At 35.0% G+C, this 24,064-nt stretch overlaps 2 protein-coding genes across 2 annotated transcripts; both read right to left on the reverse strand.

The window, feature by feature from the left end:
• Positions 1–5,706: 5,706 nt before the first annotated feature.
• LOC109787929 (F-box/kelch-repeat protein At3g23880) lies at positions 5,707–7,243 on the reverse strand. Its single transcript, XM_020346530.3, has one exon. It carries the CDS (start codon positions 7,162–7,164, stop codon positions 6,019–6,021), a length of 1,146 nt encoding a protein of 381 aa, XP_020202119.2. The 5' UTR covers positions 7,165–7,243; the 3' UTR covers positions 5,707–6,018.
• A 942-nt stretch (positions 7,244–8,185) lies between these two features.
• Positions 8,186–9,389, reverse strand: LOC145958705 (uncharacterized). Its single transcript, XM_083076219.1, has 4 exons — positions 8,845–9,389; positions 8,540–8,727; positions 8,279–8,454; positions 8,186–8,191 (listed from the first exon to the last, which is right to left on the reverse strand). Exons 1-4 carry the CDS (start codon positions 9,387–9,389, stop codon positions 8,186–8,188), a joined length of 915 nt encoding a protein of 304 aa, XP_082932345.1.
• Positions 9,390–24,064: the final 14,675 nt, after the last annotated feature.

Here is a 24,064-nt window from a genome sequence, read left to right on the forward strand (position 1 = left end):
CCGATAAATATAAAAAATAGGAATAGACATCAAAATTAACATAAACGCATATCATTATTTTGTTATCATTAGTATAGACCAAATGACTAGTGATCTCCCGTAAGAGTTAAATAAACGTAAATATCTCTCGAAATATTTTTTTAATATTAAAATGATTTACTAATATTTAAAATGATTTACAAATGTTTAACATAATCGTTATATTTTAAAATAATAATGCTACTTAATCTATTACTTCAGAAAATGATACTTGTACAACATGTTATAGATTGACACTAACAAATATAATAAACAATAATTGACATCAAAACTAACATAAATATATATCATTATTTTGTTATCGTTGATATAGACTGAATATCCAATCATTTTTGTTAAGAGTTAAATAATATTTAGAGATATGAAGTTTTGAAACATCTAATTTAAGATAATTTTAGTAAAATAAATTTGATATATACGTATAAAATTAAATTAAGACCTTTGTCTTGTCAACACAAAAGAGACAACATTAAAAAAAATTATCAAAAGGAACTAAAAAAATTATTATAAGGACTAAAAAAAATCAATCTTAAACTATAAAGGTTAAAAAGTAATTTTTTTATTCATGAAAATTAAACAGGTATCTAGAGAGTGTACAACATTTATGCACCATACTCAATCAATCAAGACTCTCTTAATCTAAAAGATAAAATAAGTAAAATTATAAATATTAAAAAAAATATTTTAACCTATTTTAAAATAAAAATACTACTTAATTTATTACATCGGAAAATGCAGAATGTGCTGTTTTTATCTTTCTCTTGGTAATGAGAAAAATAAGTTGAAGTTATGAAATAGAAACATATTTCCTTTCGATTTTATTTTTTATATGAATCTGATTTAGGGACTGGATTCGCAAGATTTAAGGTAGAGTAACTATAAGTATATCCTCAGTGTTAGTTGACTGGGAAAGACATCATTGGAATATTTTGGATGAACAATCACCATGCTGCTGTGAAATCGATGCCCCTTAGTTCAGTCCTGGGGTCCATCTAAGATCCTACACAGAAAAAAATAAATGAAGATGAAATGCTATTGAATATAATATATATTTTCCTTTATTTTAGTGTAAAATTTTGATTTAGTCATTTATCTTTTATAATATTTATTTTGATCATTTATTTTTTAATTAAGTTAATATTATTTTTCTAAAATAATTATCAATTTTTATTATGACACTTAATTTTGAAATATTTTTTTTTATAAAAATGTGAAATTTGTCCCTCTAAAGAAACATAAACACCGTGCAAAGTGAGTTTAGAAAAAATAAACTGAGAAATTTACTATTAATTTTTTTTTCTAATCGTATATCACTGTATTGAGACTTACTTTTCAAGCATTTTTTTAAAATATATTTATCATTGTCTTTTTTTTTTTAAAAACTTTTTTTTTTTGGTTTTGACACCGATCAAAATGAGAGATATTAGGTACATATTCTAATATAATCATATTGAAAATTATAAAACTTAAGGTTTCACACTCAATTAATGAAACTTAAATAATTTTATATTTTTTAATAAATTTTAACCAATAAAAAAAATATATCATGATGAGTGTATTAAACTTAAAGAGTGTATCACTAACACTAAATATTATTTGGATTCTATAATTTTTATATAAGTAATATAATGAAAGAAGTTTCACATTTTAAATTAATAAAAAAAAAATTTAAAAATCATGTTCTAAACTTGAAAGGATCATTATTTTAAAAGGATATTATTAACTTTAATTTTATTGAGAAAGTGGATTGAAATTTAATTCAATATTACAAAATATAAGATAAAGATTGCTCTTCATTTATCTAAACTATTATAGTCATACTATTAGTCAATGCAAAATTTCCGATACCTCTTCATGTCAAGGGCTTGACATTTTCAAGCAAGCAATTTGTAAAACTGGATTTTGCAAGCAGTTTGATAACGATAGTGGGTGATATGATAAGCCTAATAATGGTCAATAATTGTTAGAATATATGTTATAATATTATTTTAAAAAGTAAAATATAAGTATTCCTTAATTTTATAAAATTTATTTATAAAATGATTGTTCTTTACTTATATAAACTATTATAATTATAATACTATTCAATGTGAATTCTTCAACAAATTTAAATAATTAGAAGACTAAAATGAATCTTTTAAAGAATAAAATACCAAAACAATTTTTCACAATTCAATAAAAGATAAAAAATATATTTTAACAAAAACTTATTAATCTATATAGTACAAGGATACAACTCTGGTAATAGAGCTACAGATGAATTAAAGGTATTTTTTTTTATCAATAATTAAAGGTATATTTAAGAAACCCAGACCTCTTCGCACTTTCTCGTTAGTAAAATTAAGTCAAGCAGGAAGTGTGCCTGATTGCATGAAGAAATATCATTTAACATTTCATACTCACCACACGAGTTTCATGAGTTCAAGATCAACCAAGTTAGCTACACAGAAACAAATCAATCAAGTTTCCTTTGAATATCTGCATCAAATTTAATGCATTCAGTCTAGTTGCATTTAAATCTTTTAACAAAGGGCATGACCATTCAACACCAAAGAAAAACATGTGGGATACCAATCCAAGGTGATCCAAATAAACATGCCATGTAGTTCCTGCCATACTATTTTTTAGAAGATTGTAGGTAAAATAAAGTTAATCCCTGTCTGTTCAGTGAGATATTTTTGACAAAATTAACAAGTTGGAGGATATTACATAGAAATATACAAAATTTATATTCACATACCCAGAAAAATGCTATTTATTTAAGCAATTTGGTAAATTATGCAGATTTGTATTGTTAAAGCTGTTACAGAACCTATAAAAATTCAACTAGGTCAGGTAGTCTGGTTGACAAAATAGCATACGGTTCAATCTTTCATGCTCTCGAACAAATTAAAGCTTTAGACTGTTGAGAGTTTTTTTTTTATTTATCGAAAATTAAAAAAAATTAATATAAAAATTATTAAAAATTCTTTCATGTTTTGATTTAATTTAGAAAGGCTATCGAGAGCTTTTTTTATTAAAAATATAGTACTTTTTTAATAAGAAATTTTTTTAAAATTCTTCTGAACTTGTATGTTAAAATTAGAATTTTGAGAACAAGTAATGGACTCATTGTCTTTGCTCTTGTACAAATCCCTGTAACTAAATTTTCAGTGTTACATAATTACATTATCAACTATTGCCAAGTATTCCCTCCATCCGAAAGCTCGTTGACAACAAACAAATAAGCTAGATTTTGAAAGCCTATCACCTGTTTCAATTTTTTCTTGTCTTTCATAAGTTCAGCTCCCTGCATGACCAGTATTATAAAACATTAATGCAGACAAAGGCTGCTGAGTTAAGCTAGGTGGAAAGAACTGCGAACACGCTGGAATGGATAGTCTGTGACTACATTTTATATACACAAACATCAATGTAGGAAAAAAAAAATAATATAGTTTTGTAAGATTAAAGCAAGTTAGCAGGACAAGTGTCAAGTCTTTTTCCAGCCTTTGACAGAGATGTAATGCACTGCAAGACTCAGCTGAATCAGCTCTATCATAATATATAATATAATAATAAAAACTAATAAAGGAAGGCAAAAACCATAGTTTTTGTTGCAGTTATTTTTAGTCCTTATTGACAGTTGTAATTTGATGGCTTTAGTTACTTGATTGGTGGGGTTTTGTTCGATTGTTTCTGTACGTTTGATTTACTGTTTACCGTCCCCAGTTTTATCAAAATCTTTTTTTTTTCCTTCCTTTTTATGGGATAACCCTGTACAACTTATGCATTGATTCCCACAGGATACAAATTTGGTGGGATGTGACAATAAATTCTCAGTTTTTGGAGTCTTAATAAAACTTATTAGTTGCAAAACTACTTTTCTCTCAATTCATGAATTAGAAATCAAATATTCATTCCTTAGTTACAATAGTTACCAAGTGGATTCGAATCCTGCCTTGTTACCAAGTGGATTCGAATCCTGCCTTGTGTATGCAGCCGCGTTAAATCTTGAGACTAGCTATCTTACCCTTTGAGGTGCCTTCAACGTAACTAAGAGATTAGTCACTGTTATCGACGGTGGATACTCCATGGACGAACAAAAAAAAATAGTTACCAAGTGGGTCTGGCACGTCTCTTGTATATGGAAGATGTGAGAAAATTATTTTGGATTTACCTTTAATGTTAAATTTGACAATTATTTATAGTTTAATTGGTTTCCTAATTATTCATTCCTGTTTTTTCCTTTTGCAGATTTTATATACATAATGTTCCTATTAGAGAAGTTAAGCAACCAAGATCTATGGGAGGATCTACCCTCAAAGCCAGTGACTTTGCATGCCACCGTACGGGAAACATTTGATTGGAGAAACAATGGAGGAAAATACAGACTAAATTACAAATATGCACCCTATGTTGTTGAGTTCTCCGACCTTGTTTCTCATGGTTGTGCAGTTTATCCCATAGAGCATGTGATGAAGTGTGACAGGGTTCAAAACTCTGAAGCATTTCCTTTAGGGGTCTCACCAGTGCAAATAAATGTAGAACTTCCGGTTGAAGAACATGACATACTCTTGCTGCTATAACACAGTCAGATATAAAATCTCTCCACCAAAGTGTGGCTAATAAAATTTGATCTGGTCACATTTGGTGATGGCCATTGCCACCATGGAAAGGATGCCATCACAGCTTAGAAGTTAGGCAGAGGGTGCTTCATTTTCATTTACATCATTGATCCGGTTTCATAAACCTTGTTGGTTAACAACATAGCTTTCCCCCTTCTCCTTTCTTTTTAGTGTACAGAGATAGAGACAGGTCGTGGCGTGGCATAATAGTTATGATGGATTTTTGCTGGTGGGGGTACCTGTAGGCTTCCAGGTATTTTCTCATAAATAACTTGTGCTTTACACAAAATTCAATAAACTATTTATCGGCATGAGTTATTTAATAATGTTAAGCATGAATTATGAATTATTTCTATTGCAAAACAGAATATTAGTGCTACACATACAATATCAAACCAACGCAAATTGTTCAATACGAAAAATGTTTTCATTTTGCCAATCCAATTGGAATTCGAAAGTGACAACTGACAATTGCTGCTGTAGGCTATATAGCGTACTGCAAGGTTAGTAACTTGGTATAGAATTTTAGATGAATTAATTTCTCAATTTAACAACTGAATTAACCTGCGAGTAAATAAAACTGATAAGACGTGACAAGTTCGCATCCCCTTCTTAGTAAATTGAAAAACAGTTCCAGGGTCATGAAGAATAAGCAACACGACAAACTGCAAATAATAATTTAAAAAAAAAAAAAACTATTGCTGAATTCTTCCTTTAATAGGAGAAACAGTCATGTATGTGAAACCCCAACTAATTGAAATGTTTGATCAAAAGTTAAGATAAATATGAGGACGGAGAAACACCCATTATCACTGATTTTTGTAATAGAGATAAAACAACCGGTAAAATCCTCCTCATACACAAATTCAAGCAGGAAAAAAAAAACCATGACAGGACTAACAGATCAAACAATAAAAGAAATGAATAAAAAGCTGAGGAACGCCAGAGTTAACAGGTAATAATGGATAGTTGGCTCTTAGGCAAATCATGAATGTAATGCATGGCCATCATTCCCTGAAACATGGGGATTGGCCGGTAAAAATATTTTCTCACTTTCAAGTATAGTCATACAACTGAGAATCATCCACGGGAGATTGTTCATCCAGACAGCATTATTCATGCTAAAAAATAGATACATTACAATGTAAGATTGTTCACCTCAAAAACACAAGTATACATAAAATTATTTGAGTCCACTATTGCAACACTAGGATTGCTTAACTGTTCCGGTATTTCTGCATGTAAAAGTACAACTCACTAATACATTTTCAGAATAAAAGAGAAAGAAGACTATAAATATCAGTTGAATTCTTATTAAACAGACTTCCACTTTAACCATCACTAACATATAATAAGAGATGGTAGCGTGAATTTAACATGGTAGTGAAACCAAACTTTCATGGTAACTATGCAGATCATGCAACCCACGTTCACCTGTAATCCTAGGATAATCCAACCTACCATCATTCGAATTATAGATAACTACTTTGGAGAAATTAGTTTTCAATATAACAACACCATTCTCTGAAATGCCCAACGGTTCCAGCGAGTGATACCATCTAAACATACTGTGCTGAAATTCAATCCAAGGATCTTGAATAAAGTGAGGGATCATCACCAATTTAGTCCAAGAATGTTGAACCCCATACTCCGTCATCAGCCACACGACCCAACGAGCTTCCTTAGAGTCATAAAAACAAACACAGAGACAGCCACGCAAAACATTCAGCACAGGGTTGCAAATCTTGTCACTGTCCCCTCCCTTAGGCAGCAACACTTCACCATAAGTCTCACTTCCCAAATCAAAGTTAAGAATCACCCATTGATCGTCACTTGCACCTCCCTTAGCAATCCAATTGAGAGTGCCACTCACAAATTTTCCCAGCCACCTAGTGGGGCGACACGGGAAATTCGGAATCACCCTCCAAGAATTTTCACCAAAGGTGTAAACTTTAGTGACTTTTTCATGAAGATCTTCCACAGCTACCAGCAACTTGTAGGTGTCACTCACGTGATCGTAGCCAAAACCATGGTGGGTAATACCGGCGTCAAGGGTAACCCCGGTTGGGAATCTTTGGGATCTGAATCTGATTGAAGGGTTCCACAATCTGATGCAACGTTGGTGAATATCGCATAAACAGAGCAAGCCGTTGCAGGAACCTAGAATGTGGTACTTGTCGCTCATTCTGAAGCGACGGGCTCTGGCGGGGGTTGAAGGGTTTTGGAAGAGCGATTGGACGGAGAAAGATATGATTTTGGGGTCGCCGATGATGGAAGAGACCAATCGTTGGTTTGGATGAGTGGTGGTGGTGGTGGTTGAGGTGCGAAGGTGGTCCTTGGCGAATTGGGGATTGGAGAATTGGGAATTCCATGATTTGCAGACACATCTGAATTGAACGAGGGATCTCACCGGAACCCTAAGGAGGATCTCAGAGATGAGTTCGTCTGGTAACACCGGCAATGGCCGGCGAGAAGGGTGAGGAAGATGTTTGGCCATTTTAGTGTTGGTTTCGAGCATGATGAAACTTGAGAAGGAAGAGGAACAATAACCATTTTTTCTTCAAATAAATACTTCTTCTGAATTGTGTGACTAGTCAGATAGGTATACAAATTGGGAATACCGCTTAAATTAAATATAATTTGCTTTTTCTTTCAAAAATATCTTTGTAAGATATAAGAGCAGTGTTTTAAAAACCAAACCGGTCATTGAACCGGTGAGAGTACTGGGTCAATGGTTCACTGGTTAGATCGGTGGGTCACCTATTAAACGGTATGACCCGGTTTATTTTTTTTAAAAAAATATTTGTTATACATATTTCATACTTATAAATTTCAAAAAAAAAATCACATCATACCTTAAAATAAACTCCACAAAAATTACAAACACATTTTAACATAATTTTATAATGTCATTCATGAGTTTTAAGCAAACAAAACAAGTTCTAAATATGAGTTTCAAACAAGTAAAAAACACACATAAGTTCCAAGCTAACTTGTAAGTTCAAACATATAACAAGTCGCATAACAAAGCTACAAATAACATTTAAAAATAATTGAACTACAAGATTTAAACAAATCTATATAAACTATTTATGTCCAAGGAGTAAAAGTTGTGGCCACCACTCTTTCATCAAAAATCTCAAATCCTTCTCCAATAACTTCTTCAATATTGCTTTCATTTAAATTCATGTTTTCCATAGTATCATCTTGTGCTTGTACATCATCATCATCATCCTCATCCAAATTTAATTGATCTATGACAATAATTTAGAAATAAGTTAGTAATTACAAATTCAAATTTAGTGATAACAAATACAAAATAATGAAATAACAATATAAAAAAAATACCAATGTCACTTGAAATTGGTTGGATGGTCATATTTGCAAGGTCATTACGTAGTGCATCCACTTCCTCATTGGTTAAAAATGGTGGGGAATCCTCCATTACCCAATTAGAATGGTCATCAAGCGTTTCAAGATTAATAGGATCATAACTTTGATGTCTTTTTTTCCTAAGCACATGTAAATATGTAATGTATTTAAATCTAAGCACATGTATTTAGAAATAAAATGACACAAAAAAAGAAAGAAACATAATAATACCTATGTTGTAACCTCAAGTTGTAACGAACAAAAACTAGATCATTAAGCTTTTGATGCTCCAACCTATTTCTTTTCTTTGAATGAATATGCTCAAATACACTCCAATTGCGCTCACAACCCGAAGCACTACAAGTTTGACTTAAAACACGAATAGCTAACTTTTGTAGATTTGGTGCACCACACCCATAAGATTCCCACCATTGATCTAGAATATTGCATGAAATAAATCAGTATATGTATTAAACTTAAATAAACATTAAGGATCACAAAGTCACAAGTTATGAAGTTACCTGGCATAACTGTATTTCTTTCATACAAAGCAGATTGCCTTCCAAAATCCAACTCAGCATCTTTGTATATTCTCATCTCAGTAGTCAATTTGTTTCGTAGTTCAGGATCTCCATGAGAATACTTTTCAATCACATCTAAAAGTCCAGATGTTGTGGAAAAATGTTGTTCAAATTCTTCATCATTAAATCTACAAGCTGGATTCAACCAATAACCAGCAGCATGAAGATTTCTACGAAGCTATGAATCCCAACGGTTATCTATGATCTTCAAGTAAGGTTCCACTTTCATCTTATTTCTTCTAAACCTTCTCAATATCTCTTCTCTAGCTTTATGTATAGCTTGGTAAAGAAAACCCATGGCAGGTTTATCTTCACTATCAACAATACGCAACACACGTACAAGTGGTTCTGTGAGTTTTACTATATCAGCACATTTAGTCCAAAACCCAGAGTCTAAGACTTGTTCCACAAATTTCTTTGCTTTTGCTTCTTTGGCATAAGCTGAGCTTGTCCATTCCTTAGATGTTACCATGGCTCTTAGTGCATTTTTTTGAGCCAAAATACTTTGCAAAGCAATAAAATTAGTTGCAAACCGAGTTGGAGCAGGACGAAGTATTTCTTTTCCACCTGTGTGCTTTCTCATCAAATACAATGCATAACAATGATTGTACACATATTTAGTAATATTTGAGGCATGTGACACAGCTATACTTACTTCCTCTAACTTTCCCATGTCTTGCAACATCAAATTAATGCAATGTGTTGCACAAGGAGACCAAAATAATTTAGGAAACTCTGCTTCCAATAACCTACCAGCGGCAACATAATTGGCAGCATTGTCTGTCACCATGTGAACAATGTTTTCTGGCCCAAACCCGCCCCCGTGGGTACCCGCCCCGATTTGGACGGGGAAAACCCGTGTTTATCGGGTTCGGGTTCGGGTTCGGGTTTTCCCCGATTGATAAAATCGGGGGCGGGGGGGCGGGGACGAGGATGTTAATACCCACCCCGCCCCCGCACCCATACTCGCCCCCGCCCCCGCACCCATACTCGCCCCCGCCCCCGCCCCACTTAATAATATAATTAAAAAATTATTTTTATATATATATAAACCAAAATTAAAAATATTTATATGTAAAAATTTATATTATTTTTCTTTTCTTTTATTTTTTTAAAATTATTCATATTTATTTAAAAGAAAAATAGAAGAAAAAAAAAGAAAAAAAATAGGAGCGGGGGCGGGGACGGGGCGGGGAAACCCGAACCCCGCCGGGGGCGGGGATGGGGACCTAGATTTTACCCCCGGCGGGTATCGGGGGCGGGGGCGGGGGCGGTTTAAATTTGCGGGGGCGGGGGCGGGGAACGTAAAACCCGCCCCCGCCCCGCCCCGTTGCCATGCCTAAACACCACCTCTCTGAAAAGCTTATACAACATATCAGCAGTTTTAGAAGCATGAGAAGCATCAACAGATTTAAGAAAAATAGTTCATTTAGGACAATAAACTAAAAAGTTGATCAAAGTTCGCCTACACCGATCAGTCCACCCATCCGCCATAAGAGTACAACCTGTTTTCTTCCAAATTAAACGATAATCTTCTACAAGCTTCTTTACATCATCAACCCACCTATTTAACAAATGACCACGAATAGTATGCATACTTGGAACCTTGTACCCTGGACTCATACTACATAAAGCATCAACCATAGGCTAAAAATATGCTGAATTAGCTGCATTGAATGGAACTGATGCATCAATGAACCATTTGGCAATAGCAAGGTCACATTTTTCTATCACTTCTTTGCTTTGCAACACACTTTTTAAGGTAGGTTGAGCTCCAGGAGTTGTTCTAGGCATAAAAAAGTTACCAATGCGGTTCTTGCCTTTTAAAAATGTTGATGTTGATTGTTCCACTTCTGGCACTTCACCTTCTTCAATAGGTGGGAAAGAGTAACTATCATTATTTTCTTCTTGAATTTTTCTTTTCTTGCTCTTGCATTCATCAATGTTTTGTTTCATTTGAAAACGAATATCTGCGGGAACCTTCTTACATTGTTCAACTTGACCTTTCTCACCAGCCAAGTGACTCTTAAACCTATTAATTCCACCTCCCCGAATAACTTTATCACAGTATATGCATAATATAATAGATTTTTCATTTTCATTAAGCAATTTACAATGCCCCCAAGCTATATCAGTTTTCCCTCTAATATTCTTTTGGAAAGAGTTTTGAGTAGAACCCTCTTGTGATGATGGCGATTCACCAGTTGTCATGCCTAATATCAAAATATCATTCAATAACAACCAACAAAAAAATTATTCTAAATTAAATCAACCAAAATCAATATAATAATGAGCAAATTAAAGAGTAGCTAACAATAATATAATGTTAAAAACAACCAAATTATAAATTCAAATAAGAGCTAACATAATGTCAAAGTGTAATCAAATTAATCAACATTTAAGTTTTTGGATATTTTTGTTGGATGGTTTGAATTTAATACTATATTAATAATATAAAAGAAAGTTGTGCCTGCCAGTGTGAATGTGTTCACATTTTTTAGGAAATTGACATGCAAAAGTGGGAAAATGAATCAAGTGTAATCTTATCGCGTAAAAAATTTAACACCAAGATATAAACAGAGTAGGGTCCTCTGCAGAAAATCTTCTATTTATTTCTTTTAATTCTTTTTTTTTTATAATTATCTTAATATTTTAAAAAATGCTACCAACATCTTAAAGAATCAAAAAATCACACATTTTCTTGTGATATTATAATTTAATGAACCTTATAACTTGAAGCAACGACGCGGTGGTGCGACGAGGCGGCGGCGGCGGTGCAGCGGTGCGGTGGCCCGACTTTGCTTTCCAAGTGTTCCTGTTGAAGCCATTATTACAGATTAAAGAGCAGAGTGCAGAAACGATGAATTTTAAAATTGAAGCTTGTAATTGCCGAATGCCATTACCCAGGAAGAATTGAGACGCTCTTCCCAAGCTGTGCAACAAAGCGACGGAGCGACGAGCGACGGAGCGACGGTGCAAAAGGGTTGGGTTCGTGAAACTCTGAAAACAAATTTAGGGTTTCTAAAAGAGGAACCGCGCAGCGTGCAGCAAATGGCAGAGATATTTCAAAATTGAAGGTTTTATTTTTTATATTAGAAAAACGACGCCGTTTCATTATTTTTTTTACAAAAAAAGTGATGAACCGGTTTGGCTCAAGACCCGCGAGTCGCTGGTTCAACCGGGTTTTTAGCCGGGTCACACCAAGTCAAACCGAGTCAACTGCATATCTGGTCTGATCACTGGTTCGACTCGGTCCAACCACCGGTTTCCGGTTCGACCGGTTCGACCGGCCGGTCCGAACCGAGTTTTAAAACACTGGTTCGTAGTTAAAAAATGTCAGTAATTTATAATAGGTTTAAGCTAGGGATGGCAGCAGGATGGGTGGGTACGGGTTTCATGATACTCGTTCCTGTCTTTGCGAGCCAAATTCATCTCCGTTCTCGTATCCGTACTCGTCGGGTATATGATTTTCATCTTCATCCTTGTCTCCGTCGGGTATCGTGTATACCCGTACCCGTACTCGTCAAATTTTTATTTTTTATTTTTTTTTTAAATATAATATTTTTTAATTTATTTTTTTAATTATATTATAATTATAATTAGGTTATTTCTTTATCTCATATTATAATAAATAATCACACATAAAAAATATTAAAATTCTTTAATAAAATTAAATTGAAAGTGGGTATTAAATTAAAAATGGGGATGGGGACAGGTACGGGTACGGGTACGGGGCGGGTAAGTACATACCCGTACCCGTACCTGGTCAAACCGGGTATTCCCCGTCAAAGTTGGGACGGGTTCGGGTATTACCCACGGGTACGGGTATATCTGCCATCCCTAGTGAAAGCCCTTATTTGTCTCATATTTTTTTTTTAAATTTAGTTTTACTTTAATTTTTGGTTTTAATTTGGTCCCCAATAATTTAAATTATTACAATTTGGAACTTCTGTCCAAATGATTTAAACGGAGTTAATTGTTGGTCACGTGAATGCCAGGTAGATGTCACGTAGATGCGCAAGTGGATGACAAATTTCTTGAATATACCTGGAACTAGAACGGTCCGTTCTGAAACCAGAACGGCTCATTCTGTTTGCACTCTTGGTGTGTTAATTTTGTACCTGAAACGGGTCATTCCATATGCAAAATTAACACACCAATAGTGTAACCAGAACAGGCCGTTCTGGTTTCAGAACAGGCCGTTCTGGTCGTGCAAGAAAAAAGACCCAAGGTATAAAGCATTTCAAATACTAGATTTGATAATATTGTCAATGGAGATTGATAACTTCAATTGCTAAACATTTGGGCTATACAGTGTATCATTAAGGACGATGCAGTGTATCACTAAGGACAATAGTAGCAGGTTTTATTTCATTGTTAGTCAAACTGGAGTGAACCACTTTCTACCAAATTGACACTATACAGTCAAGGATGAAACGAAACGGTGTTTCCCCTTGAAGTCATTGACGATGTACCCCAACAATAACAACCTGTGCTTGAGGAGGTACAACCTGAATTTTTGTGATTTAGAGTTTCTCTTCAGCGTTACCCAGATGATTTCCTTTCTCAGTAATTTCTTTGAACTTTTTTAGTAATTTCTGTCTTTGAATTTATGATATATTATAAATTTTTATTTTTTATTTTTGAATCACATTGCGGCATTTTAGTCAACGTATGCATGAAGTTGACGTTCTGGAACGGGCCGTTCTGAATCCAGAACGGCCCGTTCTAAAACCAAAATGGACCATTCTGGTTTCAGAACGGGCCATTCTACTACACTCATGGTGTGTTAAATTTGTATTTGGAACGGCCCGTTCTAGTTGCAAAATTAACACATAACATGTGCAAGCAGAACGAGCCGTTTTGGTTTCAGAACGGGCCGTTCTGGTTCCAGGTGTATTTATGAAATTTGGCATCCACCTATGCATCTACGTGGCATCTACCTGACATTCACGTGACTAACAGTTAACTTCGTTTAAATCATTTGGACGGAAGTCCCAAATTACAATAATTTAAATTATTGGGAACCAAATTAAAACAAAAAATTAAAGTAGAACTAAATTAAAACAAAAAAATATTATAAAGGATCAAATAAGAGTTTTAACCTTTATAATATTATCATGTTATAAAAGATAAAATTATGATTACATCATCATCTATCATGTCGATAAAATGTTACATTATTTGTGGCACGTCATTATATCTCATATGAGCACAATATATTATGTTAAACATGACAAAAGATAATGCATTTACTGAAATACAGATAAAATTACATGAACTAAAAAGAGATATGTGTATATACAAATAAATATTTAAGCTTTAAATTTAATAAATAAAATTAATTTAAAATTAAATAACTTTTTTTCATAATTAATTTTTCTCTCATCTTATATTTATAATTGTTTTTATTTAACACATAAGTATTTTATGTTTTCTCATTCATTATACGTCCACTACTAAAAAGTGTAATTTTCTTGTAAATTTTCCTGCAAAAAAATATTCGCAGAAATATTTTGCGAATTTTTTTGCAAAAATATTCGCATAAATTTTTTACGAATTTTCCTGCAAAAAAATATTTGCAGAAATTTTTTGCGAAAAATAATTTATAGATATTTCTTATAAATTTTGCTACAATTTTAATAATCATAGAATTTTTTTTATGGTAAAAATTTGCAAAAAATATTGTAAGAATTTTATTTTGTTTCTTGCAAAAATAAATTCGCAAGTAATGTTTACTAAATGGTAGAAAAATTTTGCAAATAACTTTTCCTGTGAATTTTCTTGCAAATTTTAATCCGCAGGAAAAATAAAAAAATATATTTCAATTTATAAGTTTAATATTTTAAAAAAATTCAAGTCCCACATCGATTGAAAATAAAGCAATTAAAGAGTATATAAGTTGGGGGCAACACTTACCTTACAAGTTGATTTATATGGTTGAATGTTAGGCTTATAATTTACAATCTTAGAATTTAAAAGATTATGTATCACATGTTGGAGGCATGGAAATAAATGCTTCGGATGAATTCATTGTGAGCATTTGAAAGTAAAAAAATTATTAGAATTTATAATAATTTCTTTAATTTTTTTCGCAAGAAATTTTGCAGGAAAATTTCCTGCGAATTTTAAAATTCGCAAAAAAATATTATCCACGAAGGTATTACCTGCAGATAAAATTTCGCAGGAAAATTTGCAGGAACAACATTTCTACGAATTTTTATAAAAAAATTCACAGGAAAAATCACATGTAATAAGAAAAATTCTAGTAGTGATCATTTCTCTTCTTAACAATTATTAATCGCAATATGTCTCAATTGTGATCTTTTTATAGGTTATTGTAATCACAACTTCAAGATGATAATTTGATCTCACAATTATAAATTATATGATTCAAGTAAAACTTAGATAGCTCTCATCTTTGTAGGGTTTAATTATATTTAAAGTCAAAATTCTAAGAGATATTACCAAGGATTAACCATTTTTTCTATAGATAATTACTACCTGCTACCTATATTTTTGAAATACACGTGTATATAATGTATGGACCATTATTGACATGAAATGATTATTACTAAACTAGTTCTACTTTAGCCATCCAAAACCACTAAATTAATTATTAGTAATTAATTTTAATGTTAATGAATTGTAATAGAAGTTATATAGGGTTTTTAGATTAATAAAAACTAAGCTTAAGTATATTATCTTTAATGAGAGAATACACGAATTTTGTTATATAAGTTCATTTTATATTAATTTTATTAAATTTATACATTACATTTAATACATATTTATTAGAGCTTCCAAATATGTATTTTTTTCTAGTGTAGTTTTTTTCTTTTTAACTTTTCATCTTGTAAATTCTTTGTTTTCTCATCTTTTGCCGTTATAATTTTTTTTATATATAAAAAAATAGTCCTTATAGTGTAGTACTTATGGAGTATTATTGTTGATGTTGCATATTGTATTATTGCAACACAATAATATGATATTTTGATAAAATCACTTTATTTTAATAAAAATAGTTAAAAATACTTTAGTTAAAATAATTATGTGAAGAAAAAAGGATAGTTATAATAATTTATACAGAGAAATAAAAGAATTTTAATCATAAATATTTTGATAAGAATTTGATTTATTTAAATTTTGATTATTAAAATCAAAATACATTAAAAAGTTATAACATTACAAAAACATACTACGTACATTATAAATTAACACTTGTACAACACAAACTATAGAGATGGGGTTTTTCTTAGTTGCTGAATCTGATAAATAATCTAATTATTTATGAATTGTGTTGATTTTTTTTATAATTTATTTTTACTAAGATGATTCCTGTAGGAATAAGGAAAGTGATATCTGCTATTATGAATTCATATTCAAGTCAGAAATCAAATGTTAGAAACTGAATCTCTATCCTTAATAAAGAATATAAATGTATGTTAAGCTGTGTTTTAAATGTGAATATGAATGTGAAAGTACATGTGTTAATATGTAGGCTTTTTGACTTGTGTAAATAAAAAAAAATAAAAAAATACACGAAATAAATTTTAAAAAAAACTATTTATCCAAATAGGTAGTTTTGGACACGCAAGTGCCAACGTGGCAGTGAAAACGCCTGGGGGTGGGCGTTTTTTAGAAAACTCCTCCCCCCAGGCGCCTTGTATGCTGATGTGGCAGGGTGAACTGAAAGCGCTGGAGGGGGCAGGCATTTTATACACGTGGCACGAATGAGCTGAAGGCGCCTCCCCCCCAGGCGCCATGTGTGCTGATGTGGCACACACTGAAGGCGCCTCCCCCCAGGCGCCTTGTAGGCTGATGTGGCATACACTGAAGGCGCCTCCCCCCCAGGCGTTTTGCTTACATGGCACACTTGAGCTGAAAGCTCCTCCCCCCTAGGCGCCATCTGTTACACGTGGCAGGGGTCCTCCCCCATTTTGTGTTTAAATGGTGTCCGGAAGAGTAAAGGGCCACAACACAAGATATTGAGAAAACGCTTGAAGTCCCGACGCTCTGAGAAAACGGTTTTACTAGTGGTCTTAAAAAATTTGATTGCCCACAAAAGTATATTTGCACGTTGTTATTGTAACGACCCGCCATGGTCTCTACACTTAGTGGAATCGCACTACTACTAGTGAACTAAGAAATATTAAGCTGGATAACTCATACATACATGTACAAAATAAAAACAAATTAAATAAATTTGTTATAAAATAAATCTACATATATGTACAGTCATCCCAAAAATAATATTCCCTAGTGCCGGTCAACCACAGACAAAACCGTTACCCAAAATGGTAACTCCAACACGAGGATCAAAACTCCCCGTCTCGCAGCGGACACCTCAACTCCAAGCTAGCCCTGACCTGCTCCCATACCAAGTATGATCATCGCAGTTCAACCACATGGAAACAGAAGGGTAAGCTAGAATTCACAAATCAATCATACAAGTATAGAACAATAATCTATATTACACAATCATCTAACCATCAATCATATTCATAGAGTCTCACCATACACTCTATCCAATACTACTCATGCATAACATACAATGCACCAATCATGAAGTCAAACACCACACTTCATCATATTAATAATCATGCAATAAATGCATCTCATGACAGATATCAATGCATATCAATCATCAAATGCGTCGTCACGCATACACCTAGGAGATCTCCACAACAATAGAGCTGTATAAGTGACATTCCATCCTATCGAAACCACCCCAACCGTTTTCATGCCCAATGCGCCCGCTCGGTCACAGCTAAACAGGATATATAATCCTCACTCGGGTTTACTCGGATGATGTCACTTACACACTTGGAAGTCCAGATCCACCGTCAGGTATAGCACAGCTGGGTACGGGCTTACCACGACCTTGGCATGCATTAACCAAGTCAATTGTGGAGTTCGCCCACCGACTATCCGCAAGGATCCACGCACCTTCCCGAGTACTTGGTTAAGGGAATAACGCTCGACCTCATACCCCGCTCCAACACTAGCTAAGGACTTAGAGGAGACTTACCCAACCCAGTGGCCTATCTGAGCACCACTCTCCCAAATCCAGTGGCCTCCCAGAGCACCATTCTCATATATCAGTGGCCTATCCAAGCACCACTCTCAAGAGACTCTATGTGAGCTCTTCCAGTTCGAAAATATTTTTCCTCTCCCCAAGTCCTAGGCTAGACTCATGCCATAAAACATCACATGCAATCATGCATCATACATCATATATGGTCTTCCCACCATAATGATCAACAATCATACACATGTCATAAGACATCACATGCAATAATGCATCATACATCATACATGGTCTACCACCATTATGATCAATAAACATACCATATGAACATATACACATGTCATATCATATTCAAACATTCATATATATCATCACTATGCATACATATGAATCACACCTCACCATACATCATATATCATACATACATGATCCAAATCTTTAACTTTAAACATTCATAAACATCAATTATTTATAAACATATTCGCGCTCGGCGCAGCCTGAGCTCGCCCAGCCTAATCCCAACCTGAGAGTCCTAAAACTCGTCCACACCCGGCGCGTTCAACTCACGCTCGGTGTCCTTGAAACAGAGACTCCTAAAAGTATCCACGCCTGACGCAACCAAATCATGTCTGGCCCAACATCCAACCCGAGAGCCCTAAGCTCTTCCACGCCTGGCGCGCTCAACTTGCGCCTAGCCTAATCCCAGTCAGAGAGTTCAGAAACTCTCATCCAACTCAACAAATCCAGCCACATGCAAACACAAAAACACAATGCATAGGCTCTATACAACACAAAAACAAACTCCAAATCTACATGCACCCATCAGATGCATCAATTCCACCCAAAAACCCATTTTTCCCAAAACCCCGAAAAATGAGCGAAATCTCCGATCCAGCCATGGATCCTCATCTTTCATGCATCAATTGAGTTTCCAACTCACATGCAACTTAAATAACAAACATTCTAGCTTCCCTTACCTAAAGGTTGGCTCAGAATAGCAAATAACTGCGACGAAATAAAATTCTTTTCCAAAGCTCAACCCGGAACTTCAAACCTCCCAAAGCAAGCTTTCTAATCTAAATTTCAAGAAAAGTCAGAAGGAGTTAGTGATCTAGAGGAGAAAATGAGTCAAACAGAGAAATTTGAGAGAGAAAGGAGTTCACTAACTCAGAGACCTTCTCTCTAAACCTTCTCTCTAAAAACTCACATTTTCCTGAAGGCCCCAACCCCTATTTATAGACTTTCGGATTGCCCCAGAACGGCCCGTACCGAGTTCGGAACAGCCCGTTCCGAACTCCCAAATCACGCACAAAATCCACGCCCAGAACGGCCCGTTCTGGAATCAGAACGGCCCGTTCCGGGACTCATCCAGAACGGCCCGTTCTCCATCCGGAACGGCCCGTTCTCCTTTCCAGAACGGCCCGTTCTCCTTCCGGAACGGCCGGTTCTCCTTCATTTTAGTAAGGCCAAAACAATAGTTTGGAACGGCCCGTTCCAATTTGGGAACGGCCCGTTCTGGCTACTGGATCATTTTTTTCATTTCATTTTTTTTTCTACGTTACAGTTATCAGGTATGTCTTTTAGTTTATTTATTTTAAATTTAGAAAAAAATTTAAATACAAAATGTTTAGGGCTATTCGTTACTGGTTTCTGGGTGTGGAACGACCCGTTCTATTTTTGGAACGGGCCGTTCTGATTGAACTAAATGGGTGTTATTTTGGATCTGGAACGAGCTGTTGTGAAATCAGAACTGCCCGTTCTACTTTCAGAACGGGCCGTTTTGAAAGTAGAACGGGTCGTTGTGGGGCCGTTCTGGTTGTTTCATTTAGTGAAAAATGGAAGGGGTCAGAACGGGTCGTTCTGCTTTCAGAATGGCCCGTTCCAAAACCCAAATTTAGACACTTTTTGTGCAATGAGAATGAAGGATTTCAATTGAAAATTTTGAATTATTATGAGGGATTAAATTAGGTATTTAGGCATTTATAAAATTTATAATTAATTAGTTGTTTGAGTTTAATATTTAATTTATTTGTTTGTTGAATTATATCAGGATGTCTAGACAGATGATTCATGTAGGACCTATCGATGATTCATTATTAAGGCTTCAACCATTCCATATATCTGAGCATATATGGAATGGAGCTGAGGATAGGGTTCTGAAGGTTAGGAGTGCAAAACAATCAGAGTTGCGTGGTGGTGACATTCCAGCTGCTGTTCAGGATCTTCTACAAAGGGCTAGTTTTATGGGGATGGCGCAAATTAGTTACTTTCCTGTGGATAATCATTTAATATCTGCGTTAGTTGAGCGATGGATACCAGAGACCCACACGTTTCACATGCCCTTCGGCGAGTGTACTATCACGTTGGAGGATGTTGCAATTTTACTTGGGTTGAAGATCTCTGGGGCACCCATTACTGGATACGCAAGTATGGATTGGGGAGCTCTTGTGCAGCGCCTTCTTGGCATGACAACCCCTGAGGCAATGCTTGCTGGCGGTCGATTGAGGATGAGCTGGATTGACCGGCACTTTTCAGATGTTTCTGAGCATATACATAGCCAGGAACAGTTGGAACGCTATACTAGAGCGTTCATTTTACGCATGATCGGGGGATATTTATTAATTGATCACTCTAGCTCGTTTGTATCCCTCAGATACCTGAGTTTCCTCGAAGACCTAGATGTTTGTGGTCAAATGAGTTGGGGGTCATGCGTCCTTGCAAATATGTACAGGGAGTTGTGCGTGGCGACGAATTATGATCACAAGGAAATTGTTGGGTCAGGTATTTTACTGCAATTATGAGCATGGTATCGGTTTCTATTGCACCACCTCATCCACCTTTATCTACATTTCATGTTCCTCTAGGGGCAAGGTTAGTAACTATATTACTTGTGATCGATTTAAGAATAACTATATTTAGAATTAATTTGGAAATTGAAGAATTAATGGTTTTTTTGTTTTTATAACAGGTGGAATTATGCCTTGCATAAACCTAGAGAGGAAACAAAAGAAAAAATTGTGAAGTATAGAGAGTATTTTGACCGTTTAAAAAGAGAGGATGTAAGTTTTAAATTATAATATTATATTGAAGATTTAGGTTAAAAAATTATGATTATAAATGATAATTCTTAAGTACTTAATTGTTTTGTTATTTTGCAGTTTGTATGGCAATCATACTTGGAGTTACTACCTACATTACCTCCTTACTGTTTTGAGGACTCACAAGTATGGAACTCAACTGTCCCATTGATTAATTTCCACATCGTCGAGTATCATTATGCAGATCGTGTCATGCGACAATTTGGGATGGTCTAACACATTCCTGTGCCTCCTATTCATCCGGAGAAATTGCATGATCTTTCGTTGAGAGGCAAGGATAACACGGACTGGTCACGCATGCACGTTCAATTTGTGCAGGAGTGGCAGTCACGACATCATCGTGTATGGACACAACCTGCGTGTGATACACCACACTTGAGCAATAGCTCAGAATACATGGTGTGGTATAGGAAACATACAAGGCGATGAATTTCTCCTTCTAGTGCAAAGGAAGGATATGTGGTGAGTACAAATCTACGCATGTATTTAAATAATTACTTGTGACATATTTACAAATGTAGTGTTCTGATGATATTTATTATGTTATTTGTAGACCGATGTTCTGGAACACATGTATCATGGCACCAGTGAAGAACATAGGGATTCCTTTGATTTTACCATGATGCATGATAGGATCGGTTACTGCTTGCAGTTGCGAGACGAGGTGAGCAGGGTGAGTTTCCCTTTTACACCGGCTCCAACTGCAACATTACCACAACCAGACGCAGTTCAGGTGGAGCACATTGGGGCGGGTCGACGAGAAGGAAAGGGACTAAGTCGTCGATGAATGCGAGTTGAACACCAGGGTTTACAGATGCCAGTTCCTCCGACTGAGCCACTAACTGGGACATATTATCCGACTACATTGACCACGGATGTAGATGTGACACAATATGTGTATGGTACTGCACAAGACACATCTTTTGGGTTTGACACAGCAGGAGTGTCTGGTGCAGGTAATTTCCCGGCATCGGAGTCGATGGGTCATGTCCCGAGTATGTCGGGTGGTAGTATGTTCCAGTTTACACCTTCTCCATATGTTCCAAACATGATCTCTCCATCAGCACCTATGATGAATTATCGAGATTATCATTTTGGACAGCCCTCATTTATGGTAGGAGGATTTTAAGGTGGGGGTTCGTCTTCCCATCATCCAGGTTTAGGGCATGATTTGAATACAGCATTAGCAGCGGAAGTTGGAAGCCCTGAGGGAGATGGTGATGAGTTAGTTCGGAGGAACCTAGATCGTGGTGCTCGCCATAAATAACGGCAATGTATCCTAAGTCCCCATGAGCAGCACATGCGGAGAAATGAATAGGTAATTTGAATAATAAGTTGTTAGTACTTAAACGTAATTGATCGTTCTATATTTATTTATTTACCTAAATGTTTACTTTACTAATATTAACTTTTTTTTACAGTTGATATGCCACCAGACCACGCTGGTTACATGCTCCAGAAATACGATAATACGTTGAAGAAGTAATTTGTATTTCTTTTAATACTTACTGTAAACGTTGTTGTAATTATTTTATTGTATAATAGAACAGTTTAATTGAATTAGAATTGACATATGATTTAACTTTGGAGGAATTTTATTCTTTAAATACACAACAACATACAAACTTGTCATGCGTTATTGATTACATCTTCAGCCAGCACAGGGCAATTGGTTCTATTATGCCCTTCACGCCTACAATGTCCACATCGTTGCCTCCTTTGGGATTCAGTCCAATCCATTTCATTTCTAATGCGGGTGGATTTTGGGTGTCCCTTTGTACGTATGATTGTCTCATCTGGGAGTATACGAGGTTCATTATTAGGTTCAATATTTTCTTCACTTCCAAGTGGGAACCATTGACCTGAATATGCCGCTTTGATGTATTCGTTAGTATATGCGGCATCAACAAAAGTTAATGGATCTATACGAATGTGTGCACAAGCTGCTATTGCATGTGAACATGGATATCTATACGCCTGAAAAGCACCACACTCACATTTTTTTTCATTTAAAATAACATTGAAAACCTTCCCACCTCGTTGTGTGACTGCATTGAAGATTTCTTCAACTTCAAATCTTGTACACTCATAATCATACCTGCGAACGAAATGAGAGGTTGCTTGTTGTTGATTTGTTTCCATAGCATCCATTAACTTCTGACAGTAATGTTTACCCAGAGCAAGGTAAGCGTTTGCCTGACCTAATCTTTGAATAAAATACTCCACCAACCTAGCATACGTGCATTTAACTAGCGCAGTTATAGGCAAGTTTCGTGCACCCTTAAGGATTTTGTTGACTGCCTCGGACAAATTTGTTGTCATGTGTCCACATCGACGTCCTTCTTCGTCGTGTGCGATTGCCCATTCTTCAAGGGAAATGCCATCAATCCAACGACAAATTTCAGGGCTCACCTCACGAAACCTTTCCAACCTTTTTTCAAATCTATGCTTGTTGGTTGTGTACCCTGCCATATAAGAAGTTTATGTATTAATATTTATAAAATTAAAGTTAATAGTACACCATATAAAAAACAATAAATCATTTAGTACCTATGTTAATCAATTCTTCTTTAAGTTTAGTATTCTTGAATCGGTGGTTGAAGTTGCTAGCAATGTGTCGAATGCAATATACATGATATGCTTGAGGTGGTTGCCACCCTTGGGCATTTGCCACTGTTGACTTTATGCTTTGGTGTCGATCACTTATTAAACAAATACCTTATTTTCTCGTAACATACCGACGAATGTTAGACAAAAACCATGACCAATCGCTTAGTGTTTCTCCTTCTACTATTGCAAATGCAAGTGGTAATACACAAGCATTTCTATCTTGTGTCGTAGCGATTAGTAGTGTGCCTCGGTACTTTCCATACAAAAATGTCCCATCTATTTGTATAATGGGTTTAGTGTAGTTGAAGGCATCACATGCTGGTTTAAATGTCCAAAAGACTCGACGAAATTGACAGAAATTTGGATCCACTATATTGTTTGACAAGTACTCAGTGGTTTCAAGTTTATACACAGACCCAAGACAACATTCAACCATCCTGTCCAACCACCTTGGTAGAAGATCATATGAGTGACTCCAGTCACCATAAACCCTCTCAATTGCCTTTTGTTTGGCTTTCCATGCCTTCCGATACGACACCTTATAGTTGAATTGTCCACTAATTCTTTCTTGAATTAGAGAAATCGAAATGGAAGCATCTTCCCTAACCATACCTACAAATAAATGCTAACCATGTTAGAAAAAGTGATATGATCAGTTTTAACTGCAAAGTTAAATATGCACTTACCTAATATACAACAACATATGAACTCAGAGTCCAATTTGTT

This window comes from Cajanus cajan, chromosome 6 (genome assembly GCF_000230855.2).
Source record: "Cajanus cajan strain Asha chromosome 6, NIPB_CcT2T_4, whole genome shotgun sequence".
Classification (NCBI taxonomy): Eukaryota; Viridiplantae; Streptophyta; class Magnoliopsida; order Fabales; family Fabaceae; genus Cajanus; species Cajanus cajan.

Coding starts and splice junctions, on each gene's coding strand:
- LOC109787929 (XM_020346530.3), bottom strand. CDS start 7,164: ATGCTCGAAACCAACACTAAAATGGCCAAACATCTTCCTCACCCTTCT.
- LOC145958705 (XM_083076219.1), bottom strand. CDS start 9,389: ATGGTGACAGACAATGCTGCCAATTATGTTGCCGCTGGTAGGTTATTG. Junction 8,728..8,844: donor AGAGAAGAGATATTGAGAAG/GTTTAGAAGAAA, acceptor TCCAGCTTGTAG/ATTTAATGATGAAGAATTTG. Junction 8,455..8,539: donor AAGAAATACAGTTATGCCAG/GTAACTTCATAA, acceptor GCAATATTCTAG/ATCAATGGTGGGAATCTTAT.